Here is a 23,478-nt window from a genome sequence, read left to right on the forward strand (position 1 = left end):
CACTTAGCACATTGCCTGGCTACAGTAAGTTCATGATAAGTTGCCTTTTTCTTCCCCTTGAAAGTGGCAACTCTTGGGCCCGGAGTGATGGTGCAGTGGTTAAGGTCCTCCTCGCCTTGCACGCCCCGGGATCCCATATGGACTCCGGTTCTAATCCCGGCAGCCCCGCTTCCCTTCAAGCTCCCTGCCTGTGGCCCGGGAAGGCAGTCAAGGACGGCCCAAGGCTTTGGGACCCTGCACCCGCGTGGGAGACCCGGAAGAGGTTCCTGGCTTCAGATTGGCATAGCATCGGCCGTTGCGCTCACTTGGGGAGTGAATCATCGGACAGAAGATCTTCCTCTCTGTATATCCGCCTTTCCAATGAAAATAAAATAAATGTTTAAAAAAAAAAAAGAAAGTGGCAACTCTTAAGTTCTTTCTCAGAATCATGGATAAAATTGTCCCCACAGCTTTAACTCATTAAATTTAAAGAAGTTACGGTTTTATAATGTGTTTTCTCTTACCAGTATTTCTACTAATGCTTTAAACATTGAGTGCGGCCCGAGTGGTGGTGGCATCTGCAGCAGCAGCTCCCAACAGCGATGGCACCAGTGCGCACAAGGAGGCCGAGAGTCTGGTATAAACAGTTTCCTTTGGGCTGAAGGACTGCAGGTCGAGTTTCAGAATGTCAAGTTCTGTGTCCTACTGGATGTTAACCTCTGCGAGACAGCATGGCTGCACTGCAAAAGAGCAGCCGTTTGTACTCCAGATATGTCTTGTCCAGCAGTTGATCAAAATGCAAACCCTTTTCGCAAGCACTGTCCGCCCTAAGAGACAAAGCCCCATGGGGTGGCTTGGCACTGCCAAAATCCTGCAGACACATTGACAGGAAAATTTCAACCTGCAACTCAGCCCCCTGCAGGTCAAAGAGGTGCTTTGCGCCGGTGAGCTTGCGTACCAAGCTCTCGGAGGAGCCTCAAATCTGGTGTTATGGTTTGAGAGCAACCAGTTGGCTGCCAGACCCTCGGTGGAGGACTGGTAGGACATGGCCTCCTGTTCCCAGACCAGTGGCATCTTCGACAGACATGGGGTCCCACGTGCATGCAAGCCATGAGCGAGATGCTCTTGTGCCACATGGCAGTGTCCTTGATGTTCCAGCAGACCCTGGAGCAGATGGAGGAGGCCATGGAAAACATGAAGTCCGTGCTGCCCATCCTGCAGTGGCTCGAGCACCCAGGGCAGAGCATCCACGAGGACATCATGCCGGTGCATCTAGACCACTTGTGGGTCTGTTGGCAGGAGCTGCTCGACCTGCACGTGGTGATGGGCCTGAGCACAGAGGCCTTGGTACACTCCTGCCAGAGATTGGACTCTGACGTCTCGCAGGAAGTCCAGGCTCCCCAGGAATATGAGATGGCCATGAACTTGTCGCTGCAGGTGGTGTTTGGAGCAACGGCGTGCATGGCTCACATCCATGGGGTACACCTACACGTGGCAAACGCTGGCAACTTCCGAGCCATCCTGGGAGTGCAGGACAATGGCCTGTGAACTTGTGTGCCCCTTAGCTGTGATCACAATGCCTGGAACCTGGTCAAGCTTTCCCAGCTGAAGAAGGAGCACCCGGCATCAGAAGAAGGACCATCGTCATGGAGGACAGGCTGCTGGGCATCCTGATGCCCTGCAGAGCCTTCAGAGATGTTCAGTTCAAGTGGAGCCAGGAACTGCAGCACGGCGTCCTGGGCAGGAACTTTGACACGGAGGCCCTCAGCATCTACCAGCTCACGCCCCTCCACTACTACACGTCTCCTACCTGACAGCCAGGCCCGAGGTCACCTACCACAAGTTGAGGCCCCAGGATAAGTTTCTGGTGCTGGCCTCTGATGGCCTTTGGGACAGGTTAAGCAATCAGGATGTAGTGAAGCTTGTGGCCGAGGTGGGCGGGCACAACAAGTCCGACCTGGCCCAGGGATGCAGCAACCCGGGGCTCATGCAGAGCCTGCTGCTGCAGAGGAAAGCCCACGGGTCACCCGCCACTGACCACAAAGCCACCACACATCTGATCCGGCATGCCCTTGGGAGCAGTGAGTATGGGGAACTGGAGCCCGAGTGGCTGACAGCCATGCTGACGCTGCCCGAGGACTTGGCAAGGCTGTACAGGGATAACATCACGGTCACCATGGAGTATTTTAATTCTGACACACTCTACGCGTGTCACAAGAGTGGTTAAGGGGTCTCCCAGCCCACGGCCAAGGTGAATGGAACTGCTCTTCCAAGCCTTTTCATGAATTCCTAAGCAAGCTTAGCCAAACCTTACTAGTATAAGGGTTGGCAGATGTAGCTTGCTGCCTAATTGACAAAAATACCAACACAAATAAGAGGATCTCTCTGTCCTCAAGCCTCTGACCATTACATGCTGAGCACCCATTATATGCTAGGTAGTGGGCCAGGCCTTAGGGATACAAAGATGATAACCTTAGGCCCAGTGCCATGGTGCAGTTGGTTGAGGTCCTCGCCTTGCACGCCCCAGGATCCCTTATGGACTCTGGTTCTAATCCTGGCAGCCCCGCTTCCCATCCAGCTCCCTGCCTGTGGCCTGGGAAAGCAGCTGAGGACGGCCCAAAGCTTTGGGACCCTGCACCCACGTGGGAGACCCGGAAGAGGCTCCTGGCTTCAGATCAGCATAGCATCAGCCATTGCGCTCACTTGGGGAGTGAATCATCAAACAGAAGATCTTCCTCTCTGTCTCTCCTCTCTGTATATCTGCCTTTCCAATTTAAAAAAAAAAAAAGATGATAACCTTGAGCCTTGTGGAAGGAAATAAGTGCAAGGAAGTAGGGGTGAGAAGGCATAAGCAACAGTTGAGAAGTACTGTGAGGGCCAGCTCTGTGGCATAACTGGTAAAACTGGCAGCTCCACTTGCCATCCAGCTCCCTGGTAATGACCTGGGAAAGCAGCAGAGGATGGCCCATGAATCAGCACCCCCGCACTGACATGGGAGACCCACAAGAAGCTCCTGGCTTTAGCCAGGCCCACTACCAGCTGTTGCAGCCCTCCCTTTCAAATTGAAAAAGAGAAAAAGAAAACTGAGTTTGAGAGGGTAAAATCTGCAGCAGTTTGTTGTCATGTGAATAATATATCAGGACAGCAGGGAAAGTCAAAAATATTTTTCAGGGGCCCAACATGGTAGCAGAGTGGCTTAAGTCCCCACCTACATGCACCAAGATTCCATATAGGCACCGGTTCGTATCACTGTTCCACTTCCCATCCAGCTCCCTCCTTGTGTCCTGGGAAAGCAGTTGAGAATGGCCCAAAGCCTTGGGACCCTGCACCCGTGTGTGGGAGACCTGGAAGAGCTCCTGGCTCCTGGCCTCGGACGGCTCAGCTCTGGCCATTGTGGCCGCTTGGGGAGTGAATCATCGGACAGATCTTCCTCTCTGTCTCTCCTCCTCTCTGTATATCTGACTTTGAAATAAAAATAAATAAATCTTTTAAAAAATGGTTTTTTCTTACATGTTTGCTTAGAGGCACGGGACTCATTCTGATACCTGCCATAACAGATGTGTAAAGTACTGACTGGGTGCATGTGAACTCGGAAATGTTTGGGTCTGGGGATCTTGTCCTTAAACAGAGAAGAGAGCAACAGGGAGGAAACAGGAACTGAGGATTTAGAGGTTTGTTAACAACGCACCCATGGTCCACTTCCTAAAGCTCAGCCTCGCATTTCCGGGGACTTCGGGGAAAGCCGGCTTCCTCCCGAGCCCGAGAGGCGCCGCGCGGCCGGCAGAGGGCGCCCCGGGGCGGCGAGGCGGGTGCCATGGCCGCGGCTCGCGTGCTGCTGCTCCAGTCCGGGCGTCCGGAGGCCGTAAGCTTCGCGCGCAGTGTGTGTGGCCTCCTGGGCGCCGGGCCGGGGCTGGGGCCGTGGCCCACGTACTGCAGCTTCGAAGGAGGACGGCTCGTCCTCTCGGCAGAGCCTTTCCCAGGCTCCGCGGCTAAGCTTCCGCTCCAGGTCGGGAGGAGGGAGGCCGCCACGGGGGAGGGGAAAGTCCGAACCTGGGACCGGACCGGGCGGAAAACCTCCGGCGAGAGGCGAGGGGTTCCGGCCTCCTTGCTGTTCCGCGTGGTGGCGCCCGAATCTTGAAGAGTCGTGCTCGGCTGCTGAGATGCTAACCCAGGCTCTCTTCCACCAGCGACCCCCTTTCTGCCCTTTCGCTGCCCTGGAACAGCAGCAGCCCAGGTCCCCCGGGGTCGAGCTGCCCACGCATCGAGGTGTGGACCTGGGCGTGGCCATCATCCTGCAGTCCAGTGACCAGACCGTCTTGTTGACCAGGAGGACACGCACCCTCAGAACTTACCCCAACCTCTGGGTGCCGCCAGGTGAGCGCTCAGGGCGCATGTCCCGAAGGCCAAGAAAGAAATTTGCCCTGCCCACCGCCCACCGCCCACCGCACTGTGATTCCCAGTCTCGGGATAGATTAGCAGGCCCAGAAATGTGGGCTGTCCACAGTCAGGAGCCACAGCTGCATTCGGGAGGAACTTTGGAGATGGGGCAGTGTGGAAGCTGCAAGCGGGACTCTTGGTGAAGACAACCACCATTCACCTCTTGGTCTCTACTCCCGTTGCAGGTGGGCACATGGAAGCGGATGAGGAGGTACTGGGCGGCTGGCCCAGCGGGCACCCTTCCCTGAGCTGCGACCTGTGACTGTGGGCTGAGGGGTAGCAGAAGTACCCAGGCACTGGCCACCCTGACTTGTCCTCTCTGACTCCCAGCTGCTGGAGGGAGGACTTCGGGAGCTTCAGGAGGAGACTGGACTACAGCTGCCCCAGGGCCAGTTCTCCTGGGTCCCTCTAGGACTGTGGGAGGTGAGCCTGCCACCACTAACCCCACCACCAAGTCCACAGAGCCTGCCTTAGCCACAGGAGAAAAGGCAGTGTCCCAAAGCCACACCTTCACCCAGGTCCCTCGTGCATCACCTCTCCCATCCAGCATTTTTGATTCACCCTAGAGCTGGATTTACAGGGGTGGAGGTGGGGAGGGTGTGAAACAGGAAGTCCCCAACTTTTGCTTTTTCTTCCTTCAGTCTGCGTATCCCCCTAGGCTGAGCTGGGGTTTCCCCAGATCCCACCACGTCGTTCTCTACCTGCTTGTGGTCTCCCAGGAGTCGCAGCTGCAACTGCAGGTAGGGGTGGCCATGGGGTTTTCAGGGTAGCCAGGAGCATCCCATAGGTTCTCTCCCAGGTCCTGCCCTGGTCTCTGTGCATTCCACCTGCAGACAGGCCTCCTGGGGCAGAGAAGCCATGACCAAGGGATCTTTTTTTTTAAATCTAGGCCAGGATCCAACCAAACCCAAGTGAGGTGAGTGCTTTTACGTGGCTGGGACCAGATGTGGCGGCTGCAGTGGCTGCCACAGAGGATGGTACAGAAACGCCCGGAAGTCTCTCCCAGGACCTGCCACTCTCTGTCAGGTAAGTAGCTTTTCCATGAGCCTCTGACACTCCAACACACACACACACACACACACACACACACACACACACACACACACACACACACACACCCACCCACCCACCCACCCACCCACCCCGTGCAGGGCAGCCCCTGTCCTCTCTGGCACCTTGTACTGATATAGGGAGTGCACTGGTTTGCTGCTCACTTGGACATCACATGCAGTCCACGACACTGATCATCAAAACCACAAGGGTTCTCCCTCCAGCTGTGGTGAGCACAGACATCCTGGGCTGGACTCTGAGCTCTCTCATAGGAGCCTTGTAACCATCCTTGAAGTTGCTTCTTTTTTCTAAAATGAAGTTGCCAGCCAGCCAACCAGCACCCACACACCTACCTGCTGCAAGAGTTGGAGGAGTGGAGGACCTGACACACCAGGGTCTGTCCCAAGCAACAAGGCAGAGCCCAGACAGGAATTGTCCTCCTGCAGTGCTGTGGAACTCACGGAGCAGGGAGGAACGCAGCCTCTGGCCCTGCCGCTGGCCCTGCTGCTGCGCACAACCCCTCCCACGGCAGCGGAGGACCAGGAGAGGGTCAGCAGTGGCACCAAGTTTGCCCTGGGGCTCTGGCTGCAGCATCTGGGCAGGGAACGGTAAGGAGCAGCACTGGGGTGTTGGGTTGGTGTCGGGCCAGGCGTGGGACAGAAAAGAAGGAAAAACGGCTGTTTTTGGAAATCCTCAGTGTGGCACCTCCCACTGCCACGTGAAGGTGGAGCTCATGTGGACCCAGGCTGACACAGGAAGAACGGAACACAGACCTTCCTCCCCAACATCGGGTGTCTAGGGAGCAAAACGCATTATCCCCTCTCTGGCTCACTTCTGTGACACTCACAGGACATTGACAACCTTTATTATGGGTGAGAAATCTGATACAGTTTGGGAAATAAAAAGTAAAATTACAACATATATCCTAAACCCTGGGGAGCCTAAAAAAGGAGGGACAGGGGTCCCCCACTTCCCAGGAAAGGTGCAGAATAAGCCGGGCCCAGCCGCAGGACTGTGGCCTCTGGCAGCTTAGGCCCCAAGCTGGCCAGCATAAGGAACACTGTGAACTTAAATATATAAATAGGAGACCCAGGCAGGAGGCTAGGATCACCCCCACCCCACCCACTCCAAACCCTTCAGGACCATGGCTAAGGCCTTATCTCCTCCTCAGTAACACCAGGAAATAGGTCAGGGAGGTCATCTTTGGAGTATTTTGGCTTTTCTTATTTATATACAAAATATCTACAACCCAAAATAGAGTTCTCTGTGCCTCTCTGAAACCGCCTTTCTCAGTTTCTCCGCCTTGTCTGTGTAACCCAAGAGAATGGAACAGACAAACAATGACTATGAGTTTGGGGACAAGAGACAAGCTCCTCCCCCCCAAATCAAGGCCAAGTGGTCAGTCCTTCCTCCACGCTCATGCCCCATCCCATTTGCCTCCTACTGCCTAGGTACCCAAAGGAATGTGCGGGCCATCCGAAGGACATTTCCAAAAATAGACCTCAGTGTCCTTAAAAAGAGGTTAAATATTAACCCTTTGCATGTTGGCCCTTTCAGGCAATGATGAGGCCAAAAGGAGCTGGTCCACCAAAGTTGGGATCTGACCTTTGACCCAATTGCCTAGAGAGGTCAAGGTGGCAAGCACAAAGCACACCTACTCGGGGCTGGTTGGCAGCGAAGGGTCCGTCATCCAGGAAACTCAGTCCAGGGAAATGATGTCTGACCGACAGCCAGTCAAGGAGGGGCCCGAGGGCAACGCTCCTCCGTGCCCTTCCCTCAGAGCCCCTCCAGGAGCCACGATGCTGCTGACCCGGCCGGGAGGAGTGGCCGGGGTGGAGCTGCGGTGAGAGCTCCCCAGTGAGGGAGCCAGTGGGCCCAGGAAGTGGGAAGGGGTCCCTCGGTACTGGAAGAAGTGGCTGAGGGCATCCTGCTCGTCTAGAGAAGTGATGACGGAGGGGCCATAGTGCTGGGAGGAATCAAGGGCACCACGTCAGACTTGATGAAGCCAGAGCCACCTCCCCATCACTCCTGCCACAGACATGCCATGGGCAAAACCAACCCTGGTGATCCGCAGGGACTGTCCAAGAGGTAAGAAGCCTCTCCGCCTCTTCACCACCACTACCCAATACACCACCCCTCTCCCTGGCCTTGACACAGCCCTTCCGGGGTGTGGGTGTCTGAAATATGTGGACCGTCCAGTCAGGACACGCCGGGTGCTCTGAATACACACGAGTGGGGGAGGGTTAGCAGGCAGGCCCAGAGCTATACTAGGATCTCCAAAGAAGAGCTGTAATGGCATCTGGGAGATGTGAGAATCTGAGAAGTATCAGCAGGGTGGGGCACGGGGAGAAGCTGCCCACGCCCCACTTCCCCTGGAGAAAAGCAGATCCTGTGGCTCTCTGCAGGAAATGGGAGAAGGAGGGGGCCCACCAGTGCTAGCAGGGAAGCGCCAGCAAGCAGATCTTCACGGGAGAGGGCACAGCTTACCTGACTCTCTGTCTGAAGGAAAGAAAACAAACCTAAACCTAGCAGGAAAAGGAACCAAGCGTCAGCCTCCTGTCCAAACCTCAGTGCCAGAAGACAGACCATCTCTAGGACTCCAGTCTGTCTTCTGGCGAGCAGAAAGGGTTGTATTGTGTTTCTAGGGAGGGGGCAGCAGAGTCATACCTTGGATGTCAGCCCCCAGGGGGAAGGCAGGTGGGTACTCATGCAGTGGGAGACTGGACAGGAAATCCCCACCCAGCGTGCCCACAGCAGAACTCCGTAGCACCGAGGATGACTGCTGACCGGATGTCAGGACTCTGAGGAAAGAGAAGGCGCTGGGCAGCTGCTAACCAGATGCCCTCACCCCATTCAGCTTCCCAGTGTCCTCTGCCTTGGCCCAAGGTCTTCCCAGTGACCAGAAAGCACCCCTGATTTTCTTCCCCTGTCAGACTCGGACCATTTTCTCATACCCTTTGCTTCCCTGTAGGGCTGGGATGGCAGCAGAGGTGACGGGACAGTGCTTCTTGGTTGGGGGCAGATCCTCCTCATCTGATGAGCTTTCTATGGTCAAATCAATGACTTCAACTTTCTTCTTATTCTCTGATGGTGTTCCCTCTTGGACTGGGCTGTACTGGAGGCCTGCAGGTGGTGGGAAGACTGTCTCAGAGAAGAGGCCATCCAAGGTGGAGCTCATCTTGGGGACAGGGGGTCACTCACCATCCAGCCCATACCCTGGCGGGGGGCAAACCTCAGATGCCTCCTTCTTTGGCTTCATTGGGCACCAGGAGCCATCTTCCATGAACTGGATCTCATCACAATCCGAACAGGAATTAAGAATCTCCATGAATAAGCTGGGGGAAGGAAGAGATGGGAATTCATGGAGAGGCCTGTCCTCACCTGCCTGTGATAGAAGGAAGAATCCTTATCTGTAGTGTAGGGATCTGTCCAAACGACTGCACCTCCCCGGTCGTTACCATCAAGTAAGACCTTTATAAACTTGAAGTTTCAAAACACCATCTGAGCCCTAATCATGTGTCGTGTAGGAACAAGACAGAAATAGATTCAGAATCCCATGAACCACTTCGCAAAAGGCACTGGGAATGAGAACCATAATGTAGGCTCCGGACAGGGCCAGAGCCGAGCCATATCAGCATGCCCAGGCCCAGAAAGGACCTTACTGTGATGCCCAGGGTGACAGCAGGTAGTTGCTATAAGCGACCCACTGGTTCTGCCCTCACTAACAACACAGCCTTGAGTAAGAATCTCAGCCTGTTTCCTCATCTGTAATGATAGTATCTATCTCAGGGTTATGATTTAGTGAGATAATACATGCAAAGTACTTAACATCATGATGCCTTATCTATATGAAGTCCTTAATGTTCTACATACATATACATGGACTAGCAGAGGGAGAAGGCAAGAGCTGAGGTTCTCCTGGTGAGAGACAAGCTGTATGTATTAAAAGGAGGTTCAGGACAGGTGTTTGGCTGGTGGATAAGAGGCACTTGCCCCCTACCAGAGTGCCTGGGTTCAATTCCTGACTCTGCTTCCCAATTCTAGCTTCCACCACTTCAGACCCTGGAAGGCAACAAGTGATGGCTCAAGGAGTTGGGCTTCCCTTACCAACCTGGGAGACCTACACTGAGTTTCCAACTCCCAACTGCACACCAATCCACCAGACCCAGCTGGCGGGAGCCTTCAGGGGCGTGGACCAGCAAATGGGAGCGCTCTGTCACTGCCTCTCCAAAGATTAAACAAAGTGGGGTAGGGGGGAAGTAAAAGGAAGCAGAATGGCCCTACCCATCAATGATAAGAGATTCATAAGGTGCCTTCTTGTCACACACAGGACATGTCCATGTTGGTTTCTTCTCATTCATCTGCAGATAAAGGGCAGCATCGAAGCTCTGCAGGTGGGCGCAGGTGAGGGCCCGACAAGGAACAGTCAGACGCATCTTCCCTAGCTGAGAGGAGAGGAGTTCTGCAGTCAGAGACCCCAAGGTCCAGAGGATTAGCCCTACCCCCTTCACTCTCCCCTTCTCTAGTACCCACCGGGCACATGAGCGACACCCGTAGACTCGTGGTAGCCACTTCACTGTCAGGGTCAGCGGTCAGTTTCTCCTTGACTGAAACAACAATGGGGGAAGAGTGGTGGGGCCAGCAAGGTGGAAGAAACCCAGGAGCTGGTATGGCCAGCAGCAGATGGCTCTGGCTGAGTTGGGGAACGGGTGGGGAGAACAAGGGGATGTTGCAGGGGTGTGGTGTAGAATGTGCATTATGAAGGCTGGCTGTTGGGGGCATTTCTCCATCCCCAACGCTGTTACACATAGCTAGAGGACCTGCGACCATGTTAGAAATGATCTACGTAGAGCTGGACATCACGTGAAGTGAAAGCAGTTGACCCCTAAGACTTTCCAATCCAGATAATCCAGTCTAGCGGGGCTGGGGTTGGGCTCTGTGTGGTAAAAAGCACATGTGTGATGGAGAATGCACTGGGGTTGGCCAACTGCTCAAACAAGAAGACTGGAGGGAGAAACATTGGGACTCATGAGAGAGGGAAGCTGTCATAGGGTATGGATTTGATTATAAAAGCTAAATGACCAAGAAGGTTTGGATCCAGATCAGAGGGAGAAAGAAGAGAAGGATGCTACTCACTCAGTGCCCGGGAATGGTCTGGGTTCCGGATACCCTTTGCTCTGAGTTTTTGTAGAAGGGTCCCTGCAGTCAACTGCCTCACCAGGTACACAGACAAGGAGTAATTCTACTTGGAGGTGGGAGGGAGACAGTTAGCCTCTACTTCTTATGCCACCATCATCCCCATTTGTCCCAGTAAGATGGGAGATAGCGGGTTCATAGCAGAGGGACCCATAAAAGAAAGATACTTTCCCAATTTTCCCAACCCAGGGCAATAGATGGTTCCCCTTTCTCCCCCTGCAGGCTACATCAGGCACCTGCTTTAGCTCTTGCTCACCCGTCCAAACTCAGATGACCAATTGACCACGATGGTGTTGGGAACAGTGGCTGAGAGTCGAGCCAGGGGTGTGATGTTGATTGGGCGGCTGGGCCTCTTGGGCTCAGCCCCATTTTTGGTCGGGGGAAGGTAACCCTAAGGAAGGGAGGGACTGGTCAGTGGAGAAGGGGCTGTGGGAAGGGGCTCTGCTCTAGCAACAAGAAATATCTTGTCGGGTTACTCACTCCCTGGAGGAAAGGCCAGCCCACTCACTGAGCAAAGGGCTGGGGGCCCATTCACAAAACTGGGGCACTGTCTAGGGTTGTGTGTGGGGTTCACTCCTGGGGAGAAAGAAGAACTTATTTATTGACCAAGGAAACAAGCACCCACTTACTGAGTCCTAGGAGGGGCAGAGGGGACGAGGGGTGCCTCACTTCTTCCAACTCTGAGCTCTGGGGTTATAACTGGTTAGAAATCTTTATGCATGAACTATGTCATGCAGAACCCTCCTCTGGGTTCTGAGAGCTGTGTACTTCAGCCCTCTCTGAATACTCTAGATAATATAGATGCAGCCAACAAACAAAGCACCTACTGTGTGTCTCACACTATGCCAGGCATGTCTTTTTCAAAACAACTCATGATAAACTGACACAGGAAAGGGTTAGTGCCCAAAGACGGGGAAAAATATTTACCGGCAGAGGGCACAGTTTCCCATTGACCTTGACAAAGAGGTTGGGGGGAAAATAATCCTCCTGGGGGCAGCTGGTCTCACAGAGACAAAACCTGGCAAGAGAGGAGAGAGGATGGACGTGTAGGGGACAGTGTCCTGAGGAGTCTGGCAAGGAAATCAGTGTGGATGTCAGTAGCCCTCAGCATTCAGAAGAGGCCTGGGGCCTGCGTGGGCACTGGCAAATCAGCAACAGAACCTAGGAGTTATCTGTCACACCATCCCAGCCTCGGTGGCAGCCCACCCAGCAGAAGAGACGAAGAAGATCAACTAACCTTAGCTGCACCTGGATGGTGTAATCGCACTTGGCTCCTGGCAGAACCTCTCTGTAATAGGGAAGGGGAGGGCAAGATGTCAGCTTGCGACTCCCAGGAGGGTGAGTAGACAGAGATGGAAGCTGAGTATTCAGGGACAGAGAAGGGACACACCACAGAATGGGAAGGAGGGGCAAGGTGTAAGGACAGGTTCAGGGAAGAATGACCCAGCGCTAGGGCAGGAAGATTGAAATGGATGTACCTGGATGTCAGAATCTGCTGCACTTGCTGTGGTGTGAGGGCAAAGGTGAAATGAGCCTCCTCGAACCGCTGGGTGGACGTGGATGCTGAGGACACAAAGGGACGGTTATTCCCACTTCAGATTGCAGGTACCACGAGATGAAAGCCCACCAAATACCAAGGCACAGGGGAGACCATGGTGTTCAGAACACCCAAGAGAACACACAGAGCCGTACCGAGGGTAGTGGGCCGGATGAGCTCGCCATGGACCTCATAGAAAGGCAATGGCTTCATGGTGACGTCAGGGTGCACGGGCTGAGGCAGAAGGGGGTGCATGTCTACCTCACGCTTAGGGCCCAGTAAGGTACCAGGGGTCAAGAGAGCAGGGGGCATGGGAGTCAGAGGAACCGGAGAGCCTACAGGGGGGGTGCCAGGGGGCAGGGAGAGCAGGGAGAGGTCAGAGGGCCCCAGGGTCTTCCGGGGAAAGCGCCGGCGGTAGAGCTCTTTGATCTTCATCTGGACGCTGGGGGCACAGCTCGACTTGAGCAGGTGGAGGGCCTTGGCCAGCAGTTCGTGCTTCCGTCCACTCTTGTTCCGGCCAGCAAAGCCAAGAAGCACCTGGAGCTCAGACACCCGGAAACTCATCACCATGTGCTGTGGAGATGAATGGGGAAGCTTGAGAATCCTCCCCTGCACAGGACACCTGGTCCCAGGTTGACACCAGCACTGAGCTACCGGCCCTGATGGGAAAGATGCTTTGCTGTGACAAACGCACAGCTCAGGCCCCTTGATCAGCCTCACCACCACCCAGGGTTGGAGCAACCCCAGGCTCCCAGCATGGGCAGAGGGGAAGGCACACAACAAGCCCAAGCCCTCCTCAGACACCTCTGAGCCCTGTGCAAAGTTGCCTGCCTTCAGCCTGTCTCTCCTTGATGCTGCTCATCCCCCTTCCTGCTTTCTCAGGCTCTCACACCCATCCCAGCCTCCTGGGAGAAGGACAGCAGTGGAGGAAGGAGGGAGAGGAGAGTGGACTGAGGCCACACAGCCTCCCAGGGAGGACAGGAGCAGGTGGCTGGGGGATTGGGCCTCAGAGTTCATCCCTCCTACCCAGCTCAGCAAGTCTTACCCCCCAAAGTCTTCCAAGCTGCTGTGGCTAGGACCTTCAGCTCAGGGTTCAATGCTCATAACCCAGAAGGGCTTTCCGGCATCTTTTCCATAACCACCCTCCTTCCTTGGTCCTACTTCTCTAAGAGGGAGACAGCACCAAAGCTTGGCTGGGCAGGAGTTACCCATGAATCGCTAGGCATCAACCAAGTCCAGATGTCCCACTGTTTACCTGTGTGCTCCACCTGCCAAGAGTGAAAATCCTGCCTCTGCCCTGGAGAAAAGATGTGTTTCTACCACCCAAATGCACATCTACACAGACATCTGAGGGAATGCAGGAAGGGTGCTGGAGCCAGGGACAGAACTGCCAGCCCCTCTCCAGCCTGGCCTGCAGGGCCAGGAGCAGGAGGATGGAGCCAGTGTTTCCAGACATTCTCTCAGGTGGTCTCCCTCAAGTCTCTGGGTGGCCAACAGGGCTCAGCCCTTACAGGCCTGGTCCCAGCCCTCCAGCCCCCAGGCTTGTCCTGGTCCCGCATCCAGGGTGCCATAACAAACTTTATCCTCCACCTTTCTCCCCATCCTCATCACCCTTCTATCCTGGCTTTACTTTTCCCCACTAACTCCACCCAAGCCCCACACACCTTCCCAGGGTGCCACAGGTTCAGGGTGCCACAAGACCCACCCGGCTCGGCCCCGCCCCTCCACCTCGACCGCGCCCACCAGTGCTTCCCCAGGCTCGGCACCCACCGCGGGCCCAGGGGCGCTCCATCCCGGGGCCAGCGCTCCATCCCGGGCCCTGCGCTCCATCCCGGGCCCTGCGATCCATCCCGGGGCCAGCGCCCAGGAGTCGCCCCTCCGGCTGCCCCGCTCCCACCCGGGCTTCTGCCCCTTTCGCTCACAGCTCCGGGCCCGGATCCCTGCGTTTCCCCCGCACCCGCCCCGGGCCCTACTCCAGCCGCCCCTTGCACCAAACCCCACTGGGACCCCGCGTCCCCGCCCCCTGCACCGCGGCCCCCAACAGCTGCAATTCCCCTCGGCCCCACCCCTGCATCTGCCCCAGCCCCGCCCCCGAGCCCCGCCGCAGCCCTTCCTCGCCCGCAGCCCCGGCAGCCAGGCCCTGCCACGTCTCCTGCGCCCACCCGAGCCCGCGCACCCAGCCTCGCTCGCCTCCCCCGACTCGGCGCGCCGCTGGGCGCAGTCCTGATCGGTGGGGGAGGGGGCCGGTACCTTTAATTCGCCCAGCTCCGCCATCTTGAGACATCGCCGGCGCCCCAGCCCCAGCCCAGGCCCAGGGACCGCCGCGCAACTCTCCACCCCGGCGCCGGCCGCAAATGCCGCCCGCTCCGCCCCGTCCGGCCCCTTCGCCACCCCCGCCCGCCCCGCCCGCCCGCGCGCCGCCGACCAGCCCGGCCGCAGCCTCTCCTTCCCACGGCCCGACCAGCCCCTCAAACGTCCAGGGCCCGCCGGCCACACGGCCAGACCCGGAGGGAGCGCGCGGGCCCGGGGGTCGCGGGCAGGAGGCGCGCCCGCAGTGCCTGCGGGCGGAGGGGAGCGCGGTGCCACGCCACGGCGGGGAGCCGAGGAGTTGTAGGGCGCCCAAGACACTGGAAAGATGGAGGGAAAACTATCGGGAACTGTTCAAAGGAATGGGGGAGGTGGGCGAGTGGCCGCTCACCCCCTCAGCTCCGTCTCCGCGGGTTGAACCCGCCGAGATCGCGAGTGGCACCATCCCGCGCAAGGGGGCAGCCACGGCCTCGACGCCACTTCAGCTCCAGGCGCTGTTCCCGGCCCTGCACCCCCACCCCAACACCTACTGCAAGGCAGCTCTCGGTCCCGCCGCCGAGCTGCGAGGCTGCAGGAACAACAACAACAAAAAGTTTGCTGTGCAGAGTGAGACTTACCAGCAGCGTGGCGGAGGGTGGGGAGGGGGCTCCGGAGGCTCCGAGAGTGGGGCCGAGGGGGCCCGGGCAAGGCGTGCTGCTCGGCGCCGCTCCTGCAGTGTGCACGGCTGGAGGCGCAGCTGGTCCCGGGCCCGGAGCTCCGCCCGGCCGAGCGCACGGCCTGGGGCCGCCCCCTCCGGGGTCAGCGCGCCGGGACGGCGGAGAGAGAGAAGGGGCGGAGCCCGCGGCGGCTGAGGGAGGACCCCGGCGAGGCCGGCGCTGGACAGAGCGACTCCTCTGCGAGTGGAGCGGGGACGCGAGCTTCCCGGGCCTGGGAGACCCCGTGGGGCCGGCACAGACCAGCTGCAGAGGCGCGCTGGCCGCGGGCACGCGTGGAGAGGGTCAGCCTTGGCCGGCCCGGGGACATCCTGGACTGCTGACTGGGAACTGTGTCTAGCCCTGCCCACGTGCCTTCCTCCAGCTCCTACAAGGCCAAACACACATCAGTGGGACTCTGCGCCCTTGGGTGCGGCTGACATAGAGGGTTTTCTGACACACCAAAGGAACCTTCTGCCCTGTCCAAACTACCTGCCCCCCCTGCCTTTGCATCCCACTGGGACCCTCCAGATGCCCTGTGTCTACCATGCTGAGGTCGCACACATACAGACGCTAGAGGAAATCTGCTTTTACAGTGCTGAAAAACACCTGCAAGCATTGTGAATGAACGCACTAGAGAAGCGCTTCCATAATTCATCGGAATGATCCCTTCACTTGGTTGACCCCTTCAGGGTGGTCCATACCAAGAGGCCTCACCCAAGCTGTAAAACAGAAGGTGTCCTAGTACTGACACCCCAGGACCTGCTGGGGGAACTGGACATGGCAGAAACACTCCCTGGGTTTAGTGGGACCATGGCCCCTGTCTTGGCACTCAGGTTCTTTCTGCTTTTGCTGCCTGAATGGTTGAACCTGTCAGGCTAGAGCTAGGTGTTTGGTCCTAAAGCTTAGCTGCTCCTTCCAGCACCTGGCTGTTCATCAGACACTGAACTCATTTGTTGTGTGTGTGTGCCTGTGCCTTCAAAGTCAAAAGTGATTATGGATTAGTTTGTACTTTCTACAATTTCCAGTAGTTGTGAGTGGAGGAACACAGGATGAGGAAATAAAGGTCTCACTGGGGACACATGGCAGTGATGGAGATGTTCACTGTGTTTTTAAAAAAAAAAAAAAAAAAAAACAACTATTTTTAGGATCCAGGACAACGGCTCAATGGCTAAATCCTTGGCATGTAGGAACTGGTGATCCCATGTGAGCACTAGTTCATGTCCTGGCTGCTCCACTTTTCATCCACCTCCCTGCTTGTAGCCTGGAATAGCAGTACAGGGAAGGCCCCAAAGCACGGGACCATGCACTCATGTGGGAGACCCAGAAGAAACTCCTGACCCTTAGCTTAGGATCAGCTCAGCTCTGGCCATATTTGCCACTTGGGGTGTGAACCACCAGATGTAAGATTTTTCTGTCTCTTCTCTCCGTAAATCTGCCTTTCCAATATACAGAAACAAATCTTCAGGAGAGAAGGATCAAGAATGGGCAACTTATTTTTTTAATTATTTGTAAATACAATTATATATATATTCATTTTTCTTTGAAAGATTTACAAAAAGAACATCTCCTGTTCACTGCTTCAGACACCAAGTAGCAGCAAACACCAAGCTTGCCCACTGGAAAGCCAGGTGTCAAGAAATTTCTCTGGGTCTCCCACATGAATGCAGGGTCCCAAGGAATTGGGACATCCTTTGCTGCTTTCCCAGGCCACTAACAGGGACCTGGATTGGAAGTGAAATGCCAGGACACCAACTGGCACCCATATGCGATGCTGCTGCTACAGAAAGAAGGGTTAGCCTGTTGAGCCACCATGCTGCCTCTCATTTCTTTTAAGATTTATTTATTTGTATTTAAGAGTCAGATATACAGAGAGGAGAAGGGACAGACAAGATCTTCCATATGATGATTCACTCCCCAGGTGATCCCAACAGCTGGTACTGAGCTGATCCAAAGCCAGGAACCAGGCACTTTCTCCTGGTCTCTAACATGGGTGCAAGATGCCGAAGGTTTGGGCTGTCCTCCACTGCTTTCCCAGACCACAAGCAGGGAGCTGGATGGGAAGCAGGAATGCCAAAATTAGAAACGGCGCCTGTATGGGATTCTGGCGTGTTCAAGGTGAGGACTTAATCTGCTAGGCGCCTGTGCTAGGGGCCTGCCTCATTGTTTTCATTCTGTAATGTTTTCTTGGCTGTATGCATCATAGCACTTACCAGATTTTGTACTTTAAATATGTCCATTTTTTTGTAAGTCTATTACAGCACGATACAACTAAAAATGTGTAATGATTTCATCAAGGAGGGCTCTTCTTTACAAGTTTACCTGAGGGGGCTATCCACTCTCCAGCCCTAGTGCCTGGCACCTGGTGGCATCCTTAATAAATAAATGTTCCCAAAGGAGGGAAAGTGTGAGTCAGGACCAAGTTCCAGATCAAGGGCATTCAAAGAAAGATGTGGCAGGGCATACCGAGCTTCACCTGCTGTGCCCCACAAAACCCTACACCTAACACAAATCTGTCCTTACCAAAGTCCTATTCTACCAGACAACTTGGGGGGAGGGGAGTGGTACCAGGGACATTTATATAGGGATCAAGGAACACCTCGGGGCTGGGAGCTGTTGGGATAACCGTTTATTGTGTGCACGGAGGGAGACTGGGAAGTGAGAACCTGAAGACGGCTGCTCTCCTGCATTAACACCAGCATCCCTCAGCACTCCCACGGCTCAGCCATCCTGGGATGGGCTTCCAGGAGCTCCAGAGGGAGCCAGAGGTCTGGGATCCATTACTCAAGCTGCTTCCTGACTCATGCCCAAGCTTAGCCAAACATTCTCCCCCTCTCTGGACCCTTCTCAGTGCAGTTTCTTCCTCTTCCCACCCCATGAATAATGAGGAATGTAGCAGTCCTGAAACAGGTTTTGGTAACTTCAGGAGTCAGAAAGGAAACAAGGTTTCTGTTCCTCCAACCCATTAAATGTTCTTTCCTTCTCCATCCATACCCCATATCTCCATGCTTCCCCACTGAAAGAACGCCTGGGCACCTTCCCCGCAATTCCCAGAGCTTAGCCACCTGTTTTCCAGGACAAAGTCTGCACATTTCAGCAGCTCTTTTCGACCTCCTGGCCCCAACCCTGGAACCCAGATGCCATGCCTTGCACAGCAACTCCTCCCCACCCACAGGCCTCTTTACTGCCAACCACTGCTGCCTGGCTGAGCTTATCCCAGCAGAGGGTTGGTGGAGCGAAGGTAGAAGGAGTGAGTAATGTGTCACCATCAGACCGCAATTCTGCAGGTTGGAGGAACTCACTGCCTCATTCTTACCTGGCGGTTTGGACATGGACTTGAAGGAAGGAGAGAAGAGCCAGGAAGTGGCTAAGAGAGATACCACTCTGGGTGTCCTCTTATTCTTTCCTAGGAATCAGACTTGTCATCTTTCTTTGCACTTGGGACAATGAATGGTGACAACATGAGTCCATATGCTTCAAATCTAGACACATCATTCAGTTCATAATACAGAATGTTATACTGTATCTCATGGGGAAAAAAATCCACGTCTCTCAGTCATCCCTTCTTGAGAAAAAGATGATAGATTTTGTAGGTTGGAAAAGAAAATAGAAGAGTAGGAGCAGGCTACCTTTTTTTTTCCTTTATATTTTTGATTATGTTTACATAGTTGAGAAGGCTACATGCCCGTGTGAACCACTGAGTAAGGTGGGAAGCGTTTAGGAATAGTCAAGGTTGGTTGACAATTTGTTTCCAATTTTCTTTTCTTCTTCCTGTAACTGAGGGGAAAGGGGAGAGGAAGGGAGAGCCACAACCAGCATCCCAACTGCATCAGTATTGGGGTGGGTGAATGTCACTCGATGTCATCCCAGGGTCCCTGATGTGGACAATGTGCCCTGAGTTCTGCCTGGGCACTTTTGATAGTTCTGAAATATTTTCAGTTTTGTTGCTCCAATTGTGAGGAAATCTTTCCAAGTCCATTGGCTAACATAGTTCACCCTACAGTCTCCACTTGCCCAGACACTTGATGATAATGCTTGGCTGGGAGAATTGTCCAATTTGTCTGGTCTCCATCCTCTGCTGTGATATTAGATGTCCTTTGCAGGCCCCAATAAACTGCCATATCCCCCTTGTGCATCTGGACATGCATGCACTGCACTGTCTTCAGCTACTGAGGGCGCCCAGTTCTGATACATGCACTCCATGGTCAGTCCACAGATCCTGCAGTTCTCCATGGTTGGAGTTCTGAGTCTGCAGTTCAGTTGAAGAGATCGCCAAGAAACCTCACCTGAGGTGACCTCAGATCTGACTCCTGTGTGTACTAGCCAATACTGGTCTAGCTCAGTGTCATCTAAGCAGCCTACCCACACACTGGGGTTTGGAGTTGCTGGGTCAGTTCTATCTCCAGCCCCCTGTGTCATGCAAATCAGTGGATGCTGTGGCTCAGCCCAACCCTGCCCACCATACACTCAGCCCTCACATACACCAGCGGAACTGCAGCCCAGTCGAGGTGACCCCTGATTTCCACATTAGGCCCTTCCCCAATCCTGGTTCCTGTACATGCCAGCATGTACAGCAGTCTTGTCTGGTCTGTCCAGCATCCCATTCAGCTTTTGTATACACCAAATTTTGTACACAACAATGGGTGCTGCAACCAAGCTCAGCCTATACTTATGCTATTGGGTGCTACCGCCTGTCCAGCCAGGTCTATCCCCAGTCCTGTTTCTCATGCTCACTGGTGGGAGCTGCAGCCCATTGGGGATGTTCCCACAATTTCCCTACAAAGCCCAGTCCCAGATCTTGCACTATCCAGGTGGTTCTGCAGTCTAGCCTGACATGACTTGATGCCATTCCTAGCAAATGCCAGCTGATGCTGCAGCTAACTTCAACCACCCTGCAGTTACTTTGGCTCATGCATGCACCTGTGAATACAGTTGCATAGCCCAGTTGGTTCTCCCCTTCAACCAGCTCACATGCAGGCACTACATCAGTTGTCATAGTCCTGTCCCGCCTGGTCTGCCCCTAGTCCCAATTTTCATGCTCATCAGCAGGAGCAATGGCCTAGTAGAGGTGCCCTTCCCCTACCAGGCTTGCCTCCCCCTGGGTCTCACATGTATTGTGGTCAGTCTGGCATGACCCCTTCACCTTGGCATTTGCTGGTAGAGTAGCCGGGTCTGGCCTATCCCCAGTTTCAGCTCATGCTGGCAGGTGCTGTAGCCTAGCCCAGACAAGCCAGCCCCCAGTCCCAGTCCTAATGTGAACAGTCCTAATGTTGATTGGTGTTGTGGCCCAACCTAACCTGTCCTGCACCCCATCTTGGTTCTCACATCTGCCAGTGGATACTATAAACTGATCTGACCCAGCTGCCCCCAGACCTGACTCACACATATACCAATGGGTACTGTGTTCTGGCCTGCTCTAGGTTATTCCCAGTCATGGTTTTTGCACTGACCTACAGAGACTGCATCCTGACAGAGGAGATCCAGTGGCAGATCTTGTGCACACCAGTGGGTGCTTGGCCTAGTCTGACTTGACCCACCTCCTGTCCTCACAGGTACAGTGGCCTTGCCTCAAGCCCACATCCATTCTGGCTTTTATTATTGGATGCTAGAACCCAATCATACCTGGTCCATGCTCAGATGTTGGGGGCACTAACCATTTCCTGCCCTGTGATTGGCCCTTTGCCCTGATTGGTGTGCCTTGGTTATCTTTAAGTTGATTGGTCAGGTTTGACAGATAAGTGGGGGGCTTGGCGGGGGAGGGGCTGGAGCGTAACGGTCCTAACGGTCATAACGGACACAACGGAGTTAACGGACACAACGAAAGATCGGAATAAAGCGCCTTGGAGACTCTCTCAAGTGTCGGGTGATTTCTTCCGCGGGACGGGAGGACCCCTGATACTCAGATCCAGTTCACACGTGGTTCGGCTGGTGCCAAGACCTCGCCCAGCCTGCCCCATACACACTCTGGCTCTTGTGAGCACCAGTGAATATTGGAGTCCAGTGCAGTCTGGCACACCCCAGGCCCAGTCCACACCCATGCCAAGGTATACTGCAGCCATGTCCAGCCCAGTTCGCCATGTCCAGCCCAGTTCAGCACTCCCATTCTAGATCTCATGCTCACCAGTAGGAACCACACCCCAGCCGGGGTATTTCATTAGCTCCCTGATCAGGTCTGCTCCCAGCCATACCTTTTGTGTGAGCCAGTGATTGCTCTGACCAAGCCTGGCATAGACCATCTCCCTCCTCAACCTTTGTTGTTCCATGGTGCAACCTGGTATTTCCCAGCCCAGTCCTGGTCCCAACTTTCGCTGATGCGTGCTGTATCCTACCCTTGACCAGTCTGCCCTTATCCCTGGCTTTCATGTGAACCAGTAGGTATGATAGCCTAGCCAAGTATAGCCCAAATTTCAGCCTGGTTCCTGTACATGCCAATGTGCTAAGCTTTGGCTGGGCCGGTCCAATCCACTCCCCTCCCACACCGTGCATACCCTGACCAAGTCCACACCCTACTGACAAGCAGAGATCCTTGCCCAGCCTAACTGACACCTAGGCCTGACTCACATGTTCCCAGCGAGTGCCACAGCTGACCTGGAGAGTTCCCCAAGTTCCCCTACCAGGTCCAGTAGGTATGCCAAAAGGTGCTAAGTCCTTACCCAACATAGTCTGTGCCCTCTGTTTCTGCCTCTGTGTGTGCTGCTGGGTGTTGTGGCCCAGTCTGCCCCACACCCTTTAACTGGGTGCACCTGCAGGTGCTGCATTCTGGAACAGCCCAATCTATTCCCAACCCCGGTACACATGATGTCAGGCAATTCCATGATCATGCCTATTCAGCCTGTCACCCACACCAACTCTTGAGCAAACCAGCAGATATTGCAGTTCCACAGGGGTGAGCCCACATATCCCCCACAGAATCTGCTCCCAGACCTGGTTCTCTCGTTTACCGATTTGGGTTATGGCCCATCCTAACATTACCCACCCCCGGTTCTGACACTCACCGGCAGATATGGTGATCTAGCCCTGCTAGGTAGGCCCTCAGCTCTAACTTTAGTGTGCACCAATGGGTGGTAGTCTGTGGTGGTAGATGCTAACTAGGCCAGCTCAGGACTGCTATGTGGGTGGATGCATCAATTTGACCTGGAGAAGTCCTCTAAATTCCCTTTTCCAAACTGTTCGTCCTCAGCTCCCTCACTTATGTGCAAGTACAGTGGCCTTGTCCGCAGAAGTGCCCCGGAAGTCATTCCTCACCTGTAACATACTCAGTGGTCCGCCCTCCCACACATCCTATAGTCCTTTCCCTGATCAAGCCACAGCCCCCATACCCATGAGAACATGGGTTCCCCAGCCTGGAGTTCTGGCAGAGTGGCATGTTGGACTAGAGTCCTGCCCATCTACCCAGGACCCCAGAGTCAGTCTTCTGGCACACATGCTACCCTGGGACCCCACTCCTCCTCCCTGCCAGGACTCAAGCACAGTCCACCAGCGCACCATGCCTGCACGCCAACCTAGGTCCCTAACTCTACCCAACTGCCACTGACCTGGGACTCAAACACATAGGGGAGTTCCCAGGCCCAGAAACAGGCTCCTTTAAGCCACATTTGAGACCTGGTTCCTCTGCTTCTGATCCAGCTTCCTACTGAAGTGCTGAGAAAGCAGCAGATAACAGCCCAAGTACTTGGGCTCCAGCCACCCAGATAGAGTTCAGATGACTGGGTTCAACCTGGCCAAGCCCAGCCCAAGACACTGTGAACGTTTGGGTAGTGAGCCAGCAGAGGAAGATCTCTTCCTCTCTCCCTTCTCCTCGTCTAACTTCTCCCTCTCCCCCGCATACATCCTCACAACCAATAACCAACCTCATAAAACACCAACTCACCCAACTCTTCCTCACCATACCCTTAAAAATACAACATAACAATAATCTCTCACACCCTACCCTCCATACCTGATTCCCATCTTTCCATCATATATCACTACAAAATTGTCTTAAAATCACCTAATACAAAACCATTTACCAAACACCCCTTACTCCCAATCCCTCTCCCAACATCCACACCTCCCCCCCCTAGTTTTCCTCTATATGACTCATCCTCCTCACCATACCCATTCAAAATTACTTCACCTCCACCCCTCTTTCCCAGATACAACCTCCCTGTATTCCAATCAAACAACTCTACCCTTCCTAGAACTCCTTGTTCCTCCTTACCTTCCATCCCCCTCAAATTTCCCCATCCCATATATTTCTCCCATTCCTCTTCACATTCAACTTCATCCACTATCACTTCC

At 54.7% G+C, this 23,478-nt stretch overlaps 2 protein-coding genes and 1 pseudogene across 4 annotated transcripts; 2 read left to right on the forward strand and 1 right to left on the reverse strand.

The window, feature by feature from the left end:
* The first annotated feature begins 664 nt into the window (after window positions 1–664).
* LOC121168522 lies at window positions 665–2,206 on the forward strand (annotated as a pseudogene).
* A 1,553-nt stretch (window positions 2,207–3,759) lies between these two features.
* NUDT17 (nudix hydrolase 17) lies at window positions 3,760–6,380 on the forward strand. 2 transcript variants are annotated; one of them, XM_040998581.1, is made up of 8 exons: window positions 3,760–3,985; window positions 4,167–4,353; window positions 4,602–4,627; window positions 4,747–4,839; window positions 5,058–5,156; window positions 5,306–5,442; window positions 5,913–6,074; window positions 6,164–6,380. In XM_040998581.1, exons 1-8 carry the CDS (start codon window positions 3,794–3,796, stop codon window positions 6,186–6,188), a joined length of 921 nt encoding a protein of 306 aa, XP_040854515.1. In that variant the 5' UTR covers window positions 3,760–3,793; the 3' UTR covers window positions 6,189–6,380. The 2 variants fall into 2 exon arrangements, with proteins under 2 accessions (XP_040854515.1, XP_040854516.1); XM_040998582.1 differs by lacking the exon at window positions 5,058–5,156.
* PIAS3 (protein inhibitor of activated STAT 3) lies at window positions 6,317–14,564 on the reverse strand. 2 transcript variants are annotated; one of them, XM_040998580.1, is made up of 15 exons: window positions 14,450–14,564; window positions 12,539–12,772; window positions 12,355–12,433; window positions 12,141–12,225; window positions 11,900–11,950; window positions 11,590–11,680; window positions 10,919–11,053; window positions 10,603–10,708; window positions 10,000–10,073; window positions 9,751–9,911; window positions 8,668–8,801; window positions 8,421–8,589; window positions 8,134–8,267; window positions 7,954–7,991; window positions 6,317–7,432 (listed from the first exon to the last, which is right to left on the reverse strand). In XM_040998580.1, the coding sequence occupies exons 1-15, from the start codon at window positions 14,471–14,473 to the stop codon at window positions 7,166–7,168; spliced, it is 1,782 nt and encodes a 593-aa protein (XP_040854514.1). In that variant the 5' UTR covers window positions 14,474–14,564; the 3' UTR covers window positions 6,317–7,165. The 2 variants fall into 2 exon arrangements, with proteins under 2 accessions (XP_040854514.1, XP_040854513.1); XM_040998579.1 differs by having other exon boundaries at window positions 12,355–12,772.
* Window positions 14,565–23,478: the final 8,914 nt, after the last annotated feature.

The sequence above is a fragment of the Ochotona curzoniae genome, unplaced genomic scaffold (assembly GCF_017591425.1).
Source record: "Ochotona curzoniae isolate NIBS_2020 unplaced genomic scaffold, NIBS_Ocur_1.0 scaffold_1037, whole genome shotgun sequence".
NCBI classification, from domain to species: Eukaryota; Metazoa; Chordata; class Mammalia; order Lagomorpha; family Ochotonidae; genus Ochotona; species Ochotona curzoniae.

Bases quoted from the DNA above. Each gene is read 5' to 3' on its own strand.
- NUDT17 (XM_040998581.1), top strand. From the start codon at position 3,794: ATGGCCGCGGCTCGCGTGCTGCTGCTCCAGTCCGGGCGTCCGGAGGCC. The intron at 4,354-4,601 runs GTGAGCGCTCAG...CTCCCGTTGCAG, and splicing joins CAACCTCTGGGTGCCGCCAG to GTGGGCACATGGAAGCGGAT. The intron at 4,628-4,746 runs GTACTGGGCGGC...TCTGACTCCCAG, and splicing joins ACATGGAAGCGGATGAGGAG to CTGCTGGAGGGAGGACTTCG.
- PIAS3 (XM_040998579.1), bottom strand. From the start codon at position 14,473: ATGGCGGAGCTGGGCGAATTAAAG. The intron at 12,773-14,449 runs GTACCGGCCCCC...TCATCTCCACAG, and splicing joins CGGAGCTGGGCGAATTAAAG to CACATGGTGATGAGTTTCCG. The intron at 8,590-8,667 runs GTGAGTGACCCC...CACCACCTGCAG, and splicing joins GCCAGGGTATGGGCTGGATG to GCCTCCAGTACAGCCCAGTC.